Here is a 16,610-nt window from a genome sequence, read left to right as displayed (position 1 = left end):
AATATTGTCCTATCCTAACAAACCATACATCAATGGAAAGCTTATTTATTCAGCTTTCAGATGATGTATACATCTCAATTTCACAAAATTGACACTTAAAGACTGGTTTTGCGGTCCAGGGTCACATATATATTTTCTTCCACGATTCCTTGACGAATAGAGAGTTCAAAAGAACAGCATTTATTTGAATCAAAATATTTTTTAACAATTTAAATGTCTTTGCTCTCACTTTTGATCAACTGAAAGCGTCCTTGCTGAATAAAAGTATTCATTTCTATAATAAAAATCTTACTGATCCCAAACTTTTAAACAGTAGTGCATGCTCTTTATGGATTATTACAGCAGGAAATGCAGAAAAGCATGTTCCAAATGTAAATACAGTGTTGAACAAGAACTTCACCTTCTATAAAGATTAAAGGTTAAAAAAAGATATTCTACAACAATACCTCTTTCGCATTGGACAGTCTTTCATAAAATGCCCAATCTTCCCACAAATCCGGCAGCAGCGGTCATTGGGTGCAAGCTTGCCCTCTGTCAGCACCTCTGGGTCAAAAAAATACTCCTGCAAACACAAGAGAGACATTAAGCACAATGACTTGTGAGCCGTTTTACAGAATTTGGTAACACTTTAGTTTAGGGACCAATTGCAGTTGCTTATTAGCATGCATATTACTATCATATTGGTTGTTTATTAGTGCTTATAAAGCACATATTAATGTCTTATTCTGCATGAGCATATTTTAGATCCCTTACCTAAACTTAACAACTACCTTACTAACTATTAATAAGCAGCAAATTAGGAGTTTGTTGAGGCAAAAATGTTGTTTGGTCCCCAAACTAAAGTGTGACCCAGAATTTACATGGTCAAGATAAAGGACACAAACCATTTTGTTGGGATACTCTGGTGGGAAGTCTCTGACGGGGGCGCCGAAAACTCTGCGGGCGTTGATGAAGGCCTTCATGATGAAGCTCGCCACTGCAAACAGCCACACGGAAGAAAACATGCATGCATATCAAGACAAGGGTCGTTTTCAAAAAGCCTGGGATGAGTCACAACAGTCAACAACTATATATTTATAAATGCGCTTAGAACACAAAAAACTTGCTCATGCAGGTATTAATCTGAAATGGTTTAATTGATGGATAACAGCAGCTAAACACAGGTGCTTCATCTGAATACGGTGGCTGAAGGTTTATACATCTGAATATAAACTTTAATAAAGCAAAACAAAAGCATGCCATACTTCTCCGTGAGAGACCAGCTCCAAGATTATGACTCAAATCAAAGGGATCTGAAAGAAACACACAAATTAACAACTACGATCTTGCAACACATACAGCGCTGAGGAACGTCAGTTTTAAAAGTAATGCACTACATTGCTGCTACTTTAATTATGTCATAATATATGTACAAAATGTGTTATTTTTTGTGGTTTTCTCTCTTGCATTTTATCAAAATGAAGCATATTTTACAAATGTGGAAATTCTGGCTACTGACTAGTAAAATGATTAAATGTGCAAGCCCTAATTTATATAAATGTGTATAATAAATAATGAAGTAAAATGCAATAAAAAATAAAATATTTGAAATGCAATACAAATTCTATTGCATACTATAATAATGTCCCATTTCTAAAAAGTTTGTGATTTTATTCTCTTTTTCTTCTTAACAGCTCTCACTCACTGTAGTGGAGCGGTGACGTAATATTATTCCTGTAAACAGTTTCCAGCATTTCAGTAATAATATTTTTTTCGCATTTAAAATGCATGCACATTACTGTGAAGAGCAACAGTTACCGTACAGGTCCACAATGGTCAAAAAGGACTTACAAAATGACTTTTAGATCGATCTCTTCTTGCAGACTCAAGAGATGTGGATTCGGACAGCACATAAATTACCACACGTTCTTGGTGTTTGTCACAAAACAGGAGGTAATTCGGTTGAAGTAGGTAAAAAAAAACACTTTCTGGACTTGGACAGCAATAAAAATCGCTGACTAGCTCTTGTAAATACCGAAGTTACCTTACATGCCCATGAGAAACAAATACTGTAAATTACCTTTTGAAAAGGTACATATGTGAGCCTGGAGCACAAAAGCAGTCTTAAGTCGCTGGGGTATATTTGTAGCAATAGCCAAAAATACATTGTATGGGTCAAAATTATAAATTTTTCTTTTATGCCAAAAATCATTAGGATATTAAGTAAAGATCATGTTCCTTGAAGATATTTTGTAAATTTCCTACCATAAATATATCAAAACTTAATTTTTGATTAGTAATATGCATTGCTAAGAACTTCATTTGGACAACTTTAAAGATGATTTTCTCAATATTTAGATTTTTTTGCACAATAGTTGTATCTCGGCCAAATAGTCCTATCCTAACAAACCATACATCAATGGAAAGCTTATTTATTCAACTTTCAGATGATGTATAAATCTCAATTTCGAGAAATTGACCCTTATGACTGGTTTTGTGGTCCAGGGTCACATATATTTGTACCTAAAGGGTCCATTTTAGTACGAGCTAAGGGGGGAAACGCGCCAGGTTCCGAAACAACGGGCCAGGTGTGAAAACACCCAAAGTGTACATATTAGAACCTAATAGGTACAAAAGTGTACCTTTAAGTGTACATATTAGAACCTAATAGGTACAAAAGTGTACCTTTTGAAAAGGTACCGCCCCAGTGACAGCTTTTGTACCTACATTTCTGAAAGTGTACATGTTCACTCTCAGAAAAAAAGGTACAAAATCTGTCACTGGGGCGGTACCTTTTCAAAAGGTACTAATATGGGCTATTTAGGTACTTTAAGTGTACCTTTTGAAAAGGTACCGACCCACTGACAGATTTTGTACCTTTTTTTCTGAGAGTGTAACAGGTTATTGCTGCATATCCATAGGTTCTTCGTCTGATATTTCAGCACTCAGTAGTTTGCTCTTACCCTCGATGGCGAGGTGTTTGGAGGTCCACTGCTTCTTGAAGGTGGTGAGAGGCTCTATCCTGCGGATGCAGACGACAGTCTCCTTGAAGTCAAACGTCTCGGTGTAAAACTGCAGCAGCCCAAACCACAGCTGCCCCACCGACTCCTTATTCTTCTTGTACCCCGGCCAGTATTTATGCTGAGGAATCAACAACAATCCCAGACTTATTGGCTATTAAACCACAAGTTCAAGGCACACATATAAAACACATTTGAAAAAAAAAAAAGAAAAAACCTGTTTCCACTGGATGCTTTATGACTGTCTGACCCCTTTTGAACTAAATTTGACCATGGATGAAACGCACTACATTCCTCTGGCCTTACAGAAATATTGTGGGTTCAAAGTAAAACTTTGACTCATCCCACTATTAATAAAATCACTTTTACAGTAGTGCACTTATTCTACTCATAAAAATTGCAATAATTATGATTTTTCTAATGCTTTTGAAAGAAGTCTCTAATTCTCACTAAGGTTGCATTTTTTTATTAAAAAATACAGTAAAACAATAATATTTTGTATTAATCAGAAATGTTTCTCGAGCAGCAAATCAGCATCTTAGACTGATTTCTGAAGGATCATGTGACACTGAAGACTGGAGGAATTAATACACTAGAAAACAGCTTTTCTAAATTGTAATAATATTTCACATTATCGCTGTTTTTTTGTATTTTTGATTTTTGGTGAGCAAAAGAGACTTGACTAGAAATGCACACTAAAAATCAAAGACTTTGAGGACTTTTGAAGACTTCTGTAGGGTTGCAAAAGGTGTAAAAGAGTTGGATTAGAAGATTGCACAAGCAAAGTTATTACACTAGTCTGTTAAAGTATGTAAAGTTTGTTTGTTGTTTTTTTACAAAAGCATAATTTGGGATAATAAAACTGATATAGGAGCCAAACTCCAGTTCAGATTCACTTCCACACACAGGATGACTTTAAGCAAACAAACACATTATTTTTACCCTCTGGTGCTCCTCATTTGGTAGTCACACTTGTGATCTTTACGGTCAAAAGTGACTTTTGACCGTATCGATGTGTGTATTAGTGATTTCATGGCACTAATTAATATTTATGCAATAATTATAATGAATTTCTGCCCATTGAAAATAATAAAAAAAAAATTTAAATATATTTTTATATTACTTTTCAATGAATGCAGTATTTCATGTTAAAATGGAGTCAATGCCTTTAAAATCCCATTTTAGAAGCCAGATTAGTGCCATCTGGTGGGGGTAAAATAAGAAAAACAAATGCAATTCCATGGTTTAGCCACTAGATTCCTATATACAGTAGCTCTACATAAAAGGCCTATAAATTCTCTAATTGTTTTTAGACATAAATACTTATTTTTATTAAGTTGTGGGTTTGGATATATATTTAGACATTCTCAAAGACAACTTTTTCTAAAGGTTTAGATTTTTTTTTTGGTTTGAAATGTTGATTTGAAGCGTCAGTTTTTGAATTATTATTACTACAGTCAAACCTGAACACAGAGAAAGCATTTTGTTACACAAAACATTACAATTCTATAAAAATGTAACAAAAATGAACAGAAATGTTTTATCCTTCTGGGTCTGATCTGATTTCAACCTCTTATTTCAGTTTTCGGACTCGTTTTGGCTATATGGTTATAGCCATACCAGTTCATTTGAGTGTGTATAATTGTGTGTGTGTGTGTGTGTGTGTGTGTGTGAGTGAGTGTTTGAGGGAGTGTGTCTGTTTTGCACTCTAGATGTTTTAGTGTAACCCCTTCCTTGCTGTACACTTTTTTACTGCATTGTAGTTGAATTATTGCTTTTATTTTACATATTTGCTGTGTTACAGTCACACCAGTTCATAGGTGTGTGTGTGTATGCTTGTGTGTGTGAGTGGATGTGTTGGTTTTGCACTCTTGCTGTTTTAGAGTTTCACCCCGTCATTGCCGTGTACTTTTTTTCTGCATTGTGTCAAATTTGTAGATTGTACATTGTAGATTTTTGTCGATTTCCGATTGTCGGTCATTTTTGACCAAAGATCACAAGTGTGTCTATTTTTTTTTTTTTACGACCACTTAAATCATGCCCTCATTTTTTGTGTGTTCACATTCCAAATGCCATAAAAGTCACCAAGTTTCGTACCATTCCGATGAAGATGTGATTTAAAAAAATTAAAAACTGAAAATTTTTCGTTCAAAAGTGACCGAAGAGCACCAGAGGGTTAAAACATATCTAAAAATCCCACTATAACACTTTAAAATTACAATTAGCTATTCTATTAAAATAATCTCACTCACCAAGTTCTTCAGATCACTAAAGAAATGAACATCCCAGCCATCGACAAGAACTACAGGCTTCTTCTCCCCAACATACATCTACAAAAACATACACAAAATACAAAATACAGTCGTTTAGGATGTACTTAATACAATATAGAAGAATCTAGACAACATGACTTATAATAAATAATCATAAATGTTCCATTTTAACCTTTATTCACATTTTTACCTTTTATTACTTATGCTGAAATATATCAGGATTATGGAAATATCTTTTTATGGATTGATGCACTTCTAAATTACATTAAAGGAATAAACGTAGGAATGGATTTTTGTTGTTCACATGTGCTTGTACATTAATGGTTAAAGTACTGCATTAAGTGTTGTAAGAGTTGTAACCTTGCATTTAAATAATTTATTCATTAAGAAAGCTATAATGGTCCAGAAAGTCACCTCTTGGAGAACTGGGATAACAGGCGGGCTTCTTTGTTGAAGGAAGTACAGCACCATCAGGGTGTAGGCATATGAAGACAGACTCCCACGGGACGCGTCGCCAATATCACAGACCTGAAAACACAATCATCGCTCTCCACATCAGAAATCTGTGATGCATCTCATTCAACCCAATGCAGAAGCTTTCCTCCGAAAGCAACTTTCTTTCTCAAACTAGCTTCAAGCGCAGCCACTGATGTGTACCATCTCTACGATATTTAATGAATGTGTCGAACTTACTTTAGCGAACACTTTCATGACGTAGCAGAGGATCTTCACCCGAGCGTCAATCGCAGCGTATGATGCCAGTAACTGCGTGTTGTGCAAAGCCTGAGGAAAATCAAACGGAAAAATCTCGGTTGCTCTTTATTTGACAGTATGTGCACTTACAGCAGACTTACATCAGAAGCTAGTGAGAAATATAAGTTAACTACTTGGACTTAATATGGGTTTAAAGTGAGGTTTAAGGTTAGTACCTTGTTATTATACTAAGCACCCACTGTAATATGTAATAAATATCATTGGTTTTCATTTAAAAATATATTACATGAAAAATATTTAGTAAATGTAAAAAAAAAAATTTAAAAAAAGTATAACTGTATAAAAACCTAAAACTAAAATAGAATTGATTTCTCCAAACATTTGGTTCAATCACAACGCACTGGATAGCTGGCCAATCAGAGCACACCTCGCTTTTCAGACCGATGAGCTTTGTAAAAATCGACACGTTTCAGAAAGGCGGGGCATAGAGGAGAAACAATAATGTACAGTATGTGGAAAAGAATGTTTTTTTTTAACCTTAAACTGTATAAACATTTCATTACACCAAATACACAAAATAATGTTCTTTTTTAGCAACGTCATATGACCCCTTTAACTTCGATTAATTCTAATTAACTGCTCACGTTTCTGTAATTTAGCACAAATAATTGCATCTAACATCGAAATTTGTGATCCTAAATACATTTTAACAATAATTCTCCAAATTAACTTTGAAACAAGACAATGTATTAAATATTTAATATTTTAAATATTTGTTTGATGACATCTTTTCACTAAGCAATACAAATGAAAGCCTCGATCACCGATCCCAAAACTGAAGCCTCTATTAAATTGATTTTTGGGGGATATCAATCATTTTTGCCAGTCCTGCTTTTAATGCTAGTTAGAAGTAACGATCTTAAGTTGACTTTAATGTGATCTACATATAAATACTTGATTTGACTTGATTGATGAACACAGACAGTCACTTCTGACTTCTTGCAATACCTAACATTCAAGTTTGATATCTGGAGCAGATTGAGAGCAACAAAAACACAAACAAAATCTATCTGAAAGACATAATATGATACGGTAATATAAAATGACTCTCGTAAATTTACTGAATTAATAGGCATGAAATTAACAAATGTGGTGCGTGTGAAAAACGTTATCTTTAGAGAGCAGAAGTGGGCAATAACTAGCATAAATAAAGGAATTTATTTTAGTATGCAAGCACACGTCAAGAGCTAAATTATGAAATAATGAACAAATCTAAATCACAAAAGCAATTTATTTACATTTCAAAAATCAAGCTTTAGATGCTGCAGTGGCTATTTAATGACGAGATGTCCGACCAAATTAAAATTTGTAATAAAAAAAAAAGAGAGATTTTATGAACGAAGGGGCATGAAGGAATCCAAACAAGCAGAGTACTTGTCTTATGCCGAAATATTGAAGTTTAAACGTTTGCGATAAGAAAGGAACTGTCCAAGATCAACAATGTTATCATTTTTACAGAAGCCACATGAGGGCTCTCTTCTTATGAAATATCAGCGCAATAAACAACTGCGATACTTATTGGCCTTAACGTCCATTTAATAATGTTGTGTCGGGTTTATTCTCTCACCAGTGTATTGTACAAGCTTATATCTCCCTCTAGTCCAGTTTTGGTGTGGTAAAACTTCACAATTGGGACTTTTGCGGTAGTAATAGGTAGGATGTTTCTCAGGCCTAAAATGAATGGATAAATAGACATGGCAGAGGTAGAGAGAGATGGGGTGTAAAACAAAACCACTGATTTATTTGAACAACACACATTTAGAGTAAATGGAGGTTGCCTGAAGCGTACAGACGGGCTCTTTGTCATTTCATTAACCATTCAGAAGATTAGAGGTACGGAGAGACGACAGTGTAGAAACAATACAGTCTTTTCCTTCCTAAAAGTCTCAAAACTCCATAATAATGCTCAATTTCATTCATGAGCACTGAATCCCTCTTCAGTAGAGTAAACAACAGACAGTTTCAGAATGACTCTCAAACACTGAGACGGAGAGCTTACTGTGGTGTTTCCGCAGCGCTTTAGCCAAACTCTCGATAACAGCCATGGAGTCCAAACCCTGAGAGAGGAGCCACGCAATCAATGCAAAACACAGGTGCAAACAGGGTCTAAAACGAGCTTAAATATAGTTTTACAGTCCGTTCATCTGGCTGGGTAAGATTTTGTCATGTTTTTTAAAACAGGTCTTATTTGCTCACCAAAGCTGCATTTATTTGATCAAAAATACAGTAAAAACAGTCAAATTGGGAAATATTTTTGCATTTTAAAATAACTCTTTTCTAAGTGAATATCTGTTAAAATGTAATTTATTCCTGTGATCAAAGCTGAATTTTCAGCATCTTTACTCCAGTCTTCAGTGTCACACGATCCTTCAGAAATCATTCTAATATGCTGATTTGCTGCTCGAGAAACATTTCTCATTATTATCAATGCTGAAAACAGTTTGCTTCACATTTTTGTAGAAACTGCTATTTACAATTTTTCAGGATTGTTTATAAATAAAACAAAATTTATTTCCACTTGTGCCTACTTTTCTTTAAAAACAAAAAGCAAAAATCCAATTCACCCATACTAATATGCAAAAATGACTTTAGATAAATTATTTCACATTTGGGGTGATAGGGCTTTTACGTTTGCCAAAAATAGAACTTTTTATATTAAAAACAAAGAAACAAGCCCAGCCCAGATTTAAAAAGTAACGCAAAAGTAATGCAAAAGTAATGTAACGCATTACTTTCCATATAAAGTAACTAAGTAGTGTAATTAGTTACTTTTTTAGGGAGTAACGCAATATTGTAATGCATTACTTTTAAAAGTAATTTCCCCAACACTGGTCATGAAGACCTCGTATAATTGTAGAAATAAGTCACAGTACCTCTGCTGTGTCCTGGCCTTCTAGAGTCATACAGATGTCCAAGTCGCTCTGTTTAAAGCCAAACCCATTCTTGGACGAGCCAAACAAAACCAACTTGGCTCCTGTTAAAAAAAATACACATTTTTGAAAAAGCTTATTGTTGCGTTCATAGAGCGAACCTTTGACTGATTGCTCGCAGTTTAACACAAGTTACTCCCATAATTCACACAAAGTGTCATGGGGTGTAGGAAAAAGGTGGATAGAATTGAAATCCAATATAATACAATACATTAATATAGACGATACACAATAGACAGAATTACAATGAGCAGATATGTTATTAACAGATTTGTGCAGCATTTTCACTGGACAAGGTGTTATGCAGCAATGCAGAAGAAAAAATATTTCAGTGTATGACAATTGACAACACTATTTAAAGCCTTCATGTATAATGCATTATTATAACAGCAGTTTTGATGCATTTATTATGTCTTGTAATTCACCTTATAATGCATCAAATGATCTCATGAATAATTGTAACCACTTATCTTATTCATTGTTACACATTTAGAAAGTATAATGCATTAAAACACATGACAAACAAATATTCAAATATCATACTGCATTTTAACATTAGTTACAGTTAATTATGAAAAGATATAACGCATTACAACTTACATTATGAATACCTTTATAATGCATAAAGGCTTCAAGTAAAGTGTTGCCGAATTCATTTTTCATACTTACCTGGCACTTGGCATCTCAGGAAAGTCTCGAAATCTTGTAAAATATGTTCTCTGACTTTCACCTCCACATCATCTGGTGCAAAGTCACCTAAATGAATACAACCATTTTTATGAATCACTGAAACTATATGCAAAAAATGAAGTGCAAGCTAAATTTCAACATTTGTTAAAAACAGTAACAACAACAAAAAATTGAAAAGATGAATGCACCAAAGTCAAATTTATATTGATCAGTTCAAATTTATTTGTATAATTTTTGAAAAAGCTTATTGTTGCGTTCATAGAGCGAACCTTTGACTGATTGCTCGCAGTTTAACACAAGTTACTCCCATAATTCACACAAAGTGTCATGGGGTGTAGGAAAAAGGTGGATAGAATTGAAATCCAATATAATACAATACATTAATATAGACGATACACAATAGACAGAATTACAATGAGCAGATATGTTATTAACAGATTTGTGCAGCATTTTCACTGGACAAGGTGTTATGCAGCAATGCAGAAGAAAAAATATTTCAGTGTATGACAATTGACAACACTATTTAAAGCCTTCATGCATAATGCATTATTATTACAGCTGTTTTGATGTATTAATTATGTCTTGTAATTCACCTTATAATGCATCAAATGATCTCATGAATAATTGTAACCACTTATCTCATTCATTGTTACACATTTAGAAAGTATAATGCATTAAAACACATGACAAACAAATGTTCCAATTTCATACTGCATTTTAACATTAGTTACAGTTAATTATGAAAAGATATAACGCATTACAACTTACATTATGAATACCTTTATAATGCATAAAGGCTTCAAGTAAAGTGTTGCCGAATTCATTTTTCATACTTACCTGGCACTTGGCATCTCAGGAAAGTCTCGAAATCTTGTAAAATATGTTCTCTGACTTTCACCTCCACATCATCTGGTGCAAAGTCACCTAAATGAATACAACCATTTTTATGAATCACTGAAACTATATGCAAAAAATGAAGTGCAAGCTAAATTTCAACATTTGTTAAAAACAGTAACAACAACAAAAAATTGAAAAGATGAATGCACCAAAGTCAAATTTATATTGATCAGTTCAAATTTATTTGTATAGCACTTTTCACCATAGGACTGATAAATGGTTAATCGCGATTATTTTGCCCAAAAATATAATCATGATTATTGATCACGATTTACATTTCATTAAAATTATTAAGCACAAATTAAGCGAACGTCAACTTGCATGGTTTGCTTGCTGATTTAGTCGTAGCCAACCGCGCATACGACTGCGTGAAAGAAAACAGACTGGCTGTATTACACTTTTATTTGAGAAATCACTAAACTCCATCTTACATGTTCGCCGGTAGGGCTGTCAAAATGACTGAAAAACTAAATTAGAATTTTCTACTTAAATATTATCAGAATTCTAATTATATTCGAATTTAAAAGGCATAATTTCAGTTAGGGGGAAAAAAAGCGTTTGGCTTCTCTCCTGAGGCCACAAGAGGGCGCATCTCGCAAAATATTATGCACGTTTCTTCAAAGCATAATAAAATAACACGACTATCTTTGAAAAAAAAAGCGCATAATGTTTAAAATTATGTTTATAAACCATAATTAATAAAGTTGCTTAAACAATTAGAAGAAGAAAAACATCACCATGCATGTACAGGTGCATCTCAATAAATTAGAATGTTGTGGAAAAGTTCATTTATTTCAGTAATTCAACTCAAATTGCGAAACTCGTGTATTAAATAAATTCAATGCACACAGTCTGAAGTAGTTTAAGTCTTTGGTTCTTTTAATTGTGATGATTTTGGCTCACATTTAACAAAAACCCACCAATTCACTATCTCAACAAATTAGAATTTTTTTTTGGCTATTGCTACAAAATTTATTTGATTTATTATTGATTCAATTAATTAATCGGTACATCATGTAATTCATTAGATTACAAAACGTAATCACCCTAATTACAATATAATACATATGTCTACAGACATCCATGATATTCTTCATTCTCTGGTTTAGTTCACAAAAATAACAACTAAAAAGGAATGCCTGAAAAATCGTGTTTTGCTCAATATACTGACGGTGTACTTACGGTAGCATTGCTCACAGACTTCACTGAGGATCTGGAGGAAGTCTAGAGTCATAAGTGGAAGGGGTTCAAGCTCCATTCGTTTGAAGTCCTCGGGACAGTCCTGTTTCGAATGCCCATCGCTCTTACAAAGGCTGCATATCAGAACGGGGGACTAACAGAGACAATGAAGGTTAGTCTGTCACTATGACCCGCATTAAACTAAACTAGACAGAGAGAAGATGTGCTGGAATTGCTGATGCAGGAAGTTATTAAATGTCAAAATTATGAATAAATGTCAACAGAATTATTTTATATTTGTGACCCTGGACCACAAAACCAGTCATAAGGGTCAATTTTTCGAAATTGAGATTTATGCATCATCTGAAAGCTGAATAAATAAGTTTTCCATTAATGTATGGTTTGTTGACAATATTTGGCTGAGATACAACTATTTGAAAATCTGGAATCTGAGGGTGCAAAAAAATCTAAATATTGAGAAAATCAATTTTAAAGTTGTCCAAATGAAGTTCTTAGCGATGCATATTACTAATCAAAAATTAAGTTTTGATATATTTACAGTAGGAAATTTACAAAATATCTTCATGGAACATGATCTTTACTTAATATCCTAATGATTTTTGGCATAAAAGAAAAATCAATAATTTTGACCCATACAATGTATTGTTGGCTATTGCTACAAATATACCCCAGCGACTTAAGAACCTTTCTCAACAATTGCTCAACAAGAGCATCTAAATATCTGGCAACAATGAAACCTTTTACTTTTTACTAATTGCATGACTGGATGGATTCACACAGACATGCAAACTGAAGCTCAGTAGCATTTTTACCTTGCCATTACTGAAGAACCGCTTGCTGAAGACATACTGAAAGACTTCAGGAGCCGTCGGAGGAGATTCGGATTTGGTAAGCTCGGCTTTGGGTTTGTTTAGGACAGACGATGCTTCCTCAGACCCCCCATCATCACTCATCTCCCGCTCGAACGGGAAGATCTCATCGCCCCAATGATCACATCCAGACCCTTCATCTTCCTCATCTTCACCCTATAAATGTTCATTTGTTATTTGTCTGTCTATTTTAACTCTTTCTCCGCTATTTTACAAGACCATTTAGCTGAAATTACACGGCAAATATTTTATTATTTTAACTGGAAAACATCCAACTTCCTTAAAACAAGACAAATTTACCCAAGCAGCTCATGCATGAAAAAAAATTCAAGGGGATCATGTCATGAGGAATCAATTTTTTCTTGACTATTATAATTTTGCTTGACTTTTCTGGACTGTTCAGGGCCTTTTTCAGGTCCAAAAACAGTAAAATAATGCAAAATGGACAATTAAAAAATATATATATTGCCAACCAATAAGTGTTATTTTATTATTATTTATGTACTATTATAGTATTTCTGAATATTTTGAATATTTCATTTTCATTTATAAGCTTTAGTAATTTTGCAATGTGCTTTTGTCTTTTTTAAATATTTCTATGTAGCATTACTTTATTTTAAATTTATTTTTGGCTTCAATTTTATTTCAGTTAGTTGACAAGTTAAGTTTTTCATCTAATGTGAAATAAATCTTCTAATATTCAATCTAATTTTATTTTACTTTAGCTTTATTTAAATTAACAAAACTGGTTTAGTTAACAATAACAACACTACACCCATATTACATTTTAAATGTGTTAAAGTAATGTTGAATTTTATAGTACTGAAATTGTACAGCCATAATTTGTTAATCTCAAATGTGGCTAAAATCAACTGCATGAGGAATAAAAAGAAAACCTCAAGAAAACCAAATAATTGGTTTAGGTTTTATTGTGTGTGTCTGTGTGTATGTGTGTGTGTCTGTCTGTCTGTGTGTGTGTGTGTGTGTGTGTGTGTGTGTCTGTCTGTCTGTCTGTGTGTGTGTCTGTCTGTCTGTGTCTGTGCGCGTGTGTGTCTGTGTGTGTCTGCGTGTGTGTCTGCGTGTGTGTGCGTGTGTGTGTCTGTGTCTGTCTGTTTTTTTATATATATATTTCTATTTAGTATTATTATTTTTTTATTTATTTCAGTGTTAGTAATTTTGATACTTCAATTTTATTTATGTATATATATATATATATATATATAAATTACTTCAGCTTTTTTTCAATTAACAAAAATGATTTTTAATGGTATTAGATAAAACCTCCAGAAAACCAAATAATTGTAATTTGTTTAGTTTTCAGTAGTTTTGCTATGTGCTTTTGTCTTTTTATTAGTTTTTTGGGGTTTTTTTAACGATCAATGCATTCCCGCTCATTGCACACCTCAGTCTCTATGTCAGAGTCGGCTTCTTCCTCCTCGTCTCGCTCCAGCTCAATCACGCAGTCCGAGTCTTCCAGCTCTTCAGCGCTCTGCGGACTGGACCTCACACGAGACCTGTTCAAACCCTCCGCTGCCACTCTCGGGCTTCTCTTCACTGAATCAACATGGTTCGCAGCTCTCACAGATTTGCCAGACTGACTGCTTGAACTGACCTTCCCTGCTGGGCTTTTTGAAGGAGAAGCGAAGTACTTGTAAGTTGTTTTGAGGCAATGCACCAAATACTCAAACATCATCTGACTATTCAACATCCGGGCCACGTTCCTCTGGACGGCGAATGGATCTGAGAAGAAAACAAAGATCTGTTTCATATCTAGACATATAAAAATAACTAGCTCACATGATGCGATGCACACCTTCTATTGCAATCCTCTTTTTGGGCCAGTCTTTCAGATCGCGCCACAGGTCACCGTTTGTGCGCACGCTAATGACTTTCTCAGGTATTTGAAATTCCAGTGAATAATATCGTAATAGCTCGATCCACAGCTTCCCTAGCAGCACACAAGGACTGCGGCCATTGAAAACCAGCGGACACTATTGAAGAAAACACAAATCACAACTCGTTATTTTGTTCAAATATTTTTCGGCCCGACCTCAAAGTTGTCTTCAAATCAAACGCTGTGACGTACAGATCAGGAATAAGAGGCTCACCTTTCCCTTCTTGACAGCTTTATCTTGGGACGAGTCGCTTGAGGTTTGATCATATACCCAAAGCACATGTCCTTTTTCAACCCCAGTTAAGGAGAAACTCTTCAGTTTACTCACGTGCAAACCCTAAAACAGAACACAACATCAGTCTCTGCAGCTTAAAATTTGCTGTTAATTAACTCAGATGTAGGTGACTTTTTTTATTCAGTAAAACAGTAAAGAAGATTTTTATTAAGTCAGCAGCTTTTGAAAATAAAAAAGCATATCAGGCAACACAAAATGAATACTCCTGATGACACATTGAGTTCTTATGAAGCGAAACGATCAGTCGGTGCAAGAAACTGAACATTATTTACAACATTATTACCTGTATATTTACACAATTACATTATTAAAGCACCCATTAATGATGTGAAACGTGGATGTTTTGCACGTCTACAGCATATAAAGTGAATAAACTAGTCTTAATCAACAATGAGAAACCATAAAAACGTTAATTTCACCCCTTCATTCAAGCTCTGGATTACAGGTAATAATGTTGTAAATAATGTGCAGTTTCTTGCACAGACTGGTCGTTTCGCTTCACAAGACATCAATATATCGTCAGGAGCCTCAGGTATTAATTTTGTGTTCTCTGATATGCTTTTTTGACTCTCAAAGTGACAGTCGCTGCTGACTTGCACTTTATGAATCCCCAAGGACCACGGTTTCAGCGAATCTTCGATGCCTGAGGGTGAGTGAATTATCAGCAAATTTCATTTTTGGGTGAACTATCCCTTCAAGTTTTGCCTCTCATTGGTGTAAATCCCATATTGTTGTTTATTACAAGGCTCTCTGAAATACTTGCATGTGATTGGTCAACTGCAGTATTCTGTTAATGATTGTACAGATCATTAAACTGTAACAATTACAATTTAATTTCAGCTTCAAATGTAATTTTCTCATATTTATTCACTGATTCGGCGAGTAGATGTGTAGTAAGTGTGTTCATTCCTGCATTAGCGTCTTGGTCCTAATCACTGTGTCAGGGTTGTGTTTTGCTATAATGGCCATCTGACTGCACATTATCTCATGTTACCTCTTCATAAGGTTCCAGATGCAATAATCAGGCATTGGCCCTATAAACTTTTATCAACTGTTGCATTAATGTTGAATCACACACCACAGATTCTAGGTATGACGGTAAGACGGGTTCTTTGCATCGCTGCAGGAAGCTGATGACCATGAGGGCAAAGCAGTAGGATGGAAGTCCACCTTCTTCCATCTGGTCCACACAACAGATCTAATTCACACACACACACACACACACACACACACAAATATCACGAATGTTAAGAAATAAAGGAACCCTAATGAGACAAATATTGTTTTTTTTTACCCTACATACTATCTTCTGAATTAAATGGCAGTCTCACCTTAGCCCAGTATCTAAAGCATACGACCAGCGGGACGAGTTGTGGTTCCAGATTCGCCAGCTCAGCCAAATATGCTGTTGTCAAGCATGCACTTTCATTGCCTGCGCTGACTTTGCACTTTAAAGTTGTCCAAATGAAGTTCTTAGCAATGCATATTACTAATCAAAAATTAAGTTTTGATATATTTACGGTAGGAAATGTACAAAATATCTTCATGGAACATGATCTTTACTTAATATCCTAATGATTTTTGGCATAAAAGAAAAATCGATAATTTTGACCGATACAATGTATTTTTGGCTGTTGCTACAAATATACCCCAGCGACTTAAGCCTGCTTTTGTGCTCCAGGGTCACATATGCCATAGTTCATGTGTTTGCTATCAAAGTATAAACACAGCTTGTCCAAACGTCAGTGATAATTAGCCGTCTATTAGGGGTTTGAGCCAATAGTATCTC

General features: G+C 34.5%; 1 protein-coding gene across 1 annotated transcript in view; it reads right to left on the bottom strand.

Annotated features, from left to right (window-relative positions):
• Positions 1–16,263, bottom strand: part of LOC107728196 (terminal uridylyltransferase 4-like) — a 21,350-nt gene extending 5,087 nt beyond the window's left edge. The window contains exons 1-18 of the mRNA XM_016538297.1: positions 16,153–16,263; positions 15,900–16,019; positions 14,741–14,863; positions 14,446–14,623; positions 14,035–14,372; positions 12,576–12,788; positions 11,746–11,896; positions 10,504–10,590; positions 8,920–9,020; positions 8,046–8,103; positions 7,614–7,717; positions 5,966–6,055; positions 5,687–5,800; positions 5,252–5,329; positions 2,943–3,120; positions 1,245–1,292; positions 885–976; positions 447–562 (exon numbers count right to left, since the gene is read on the bottom strand). Of these exons, the coding sequence (XP_016393783.1) occupies positions 447–562; positions 885–976; positions 1,245–1,292; positions 2,943–3,120; positions 5,252–5,329; positions 5,687–5,800; positions 5,966–6,055; positions 7,614–7,717; positions 8,046–8,103; positions 8,920–9,020; positions 10,504–10,590; positions 11,746–11,896; positions 12,576–12,788; positions 14,035–14,372; positions 14,446–14,623; positions 14,741–14,863; positions 15,900–16,001 (2,171 nt within the window). The 5' untranslated portion in view covers positions 16,002–16,019; positions 16,153–16,263. The remainder of the gene's footprint in view (positions 1–446; positions 563–884; positions 977–1,244; positions 1,293–2,942; positions 3,121–5,251; positions 5,330–5,686; positions 5,801–5,965; positions 6,056–7,613; positions 7,718–8,045; positions 8,104–8,919; positions 9,021–10,503; positions 10,591–11,745; positions 11,897–12,575; positions 12,789–14,034; positions 14,373–14,445; positions 14,624–14,740; positions 14,864–15,899; positions 16,020–16,152) is intronic.
• Positions 16,264–16,610: the final 347 nt, after the last annotated feature.

This window comes from Sinocyclocheilus rhinocerous, unplaced genomic scaffold (assembly GCF_001515625.1).
Source record: "Sinocyclocheilus rhinocerous isolate Xijiao unplaced genomic scaffold, SAMN03320098_v1.1 scaffold1364, whole genome shotgun sequence".
Taxonomy (NCBI): Eukaryota; Metazoa; Chordata; class Actinopteri; order Cypriniformes; family Cyprinidae; genus Sinocyclocheilus; species Sinocyclocheilus rhinocerous.
This window is presented reverse-complemented; position numbering and strand designations above follow the sequence as displayed.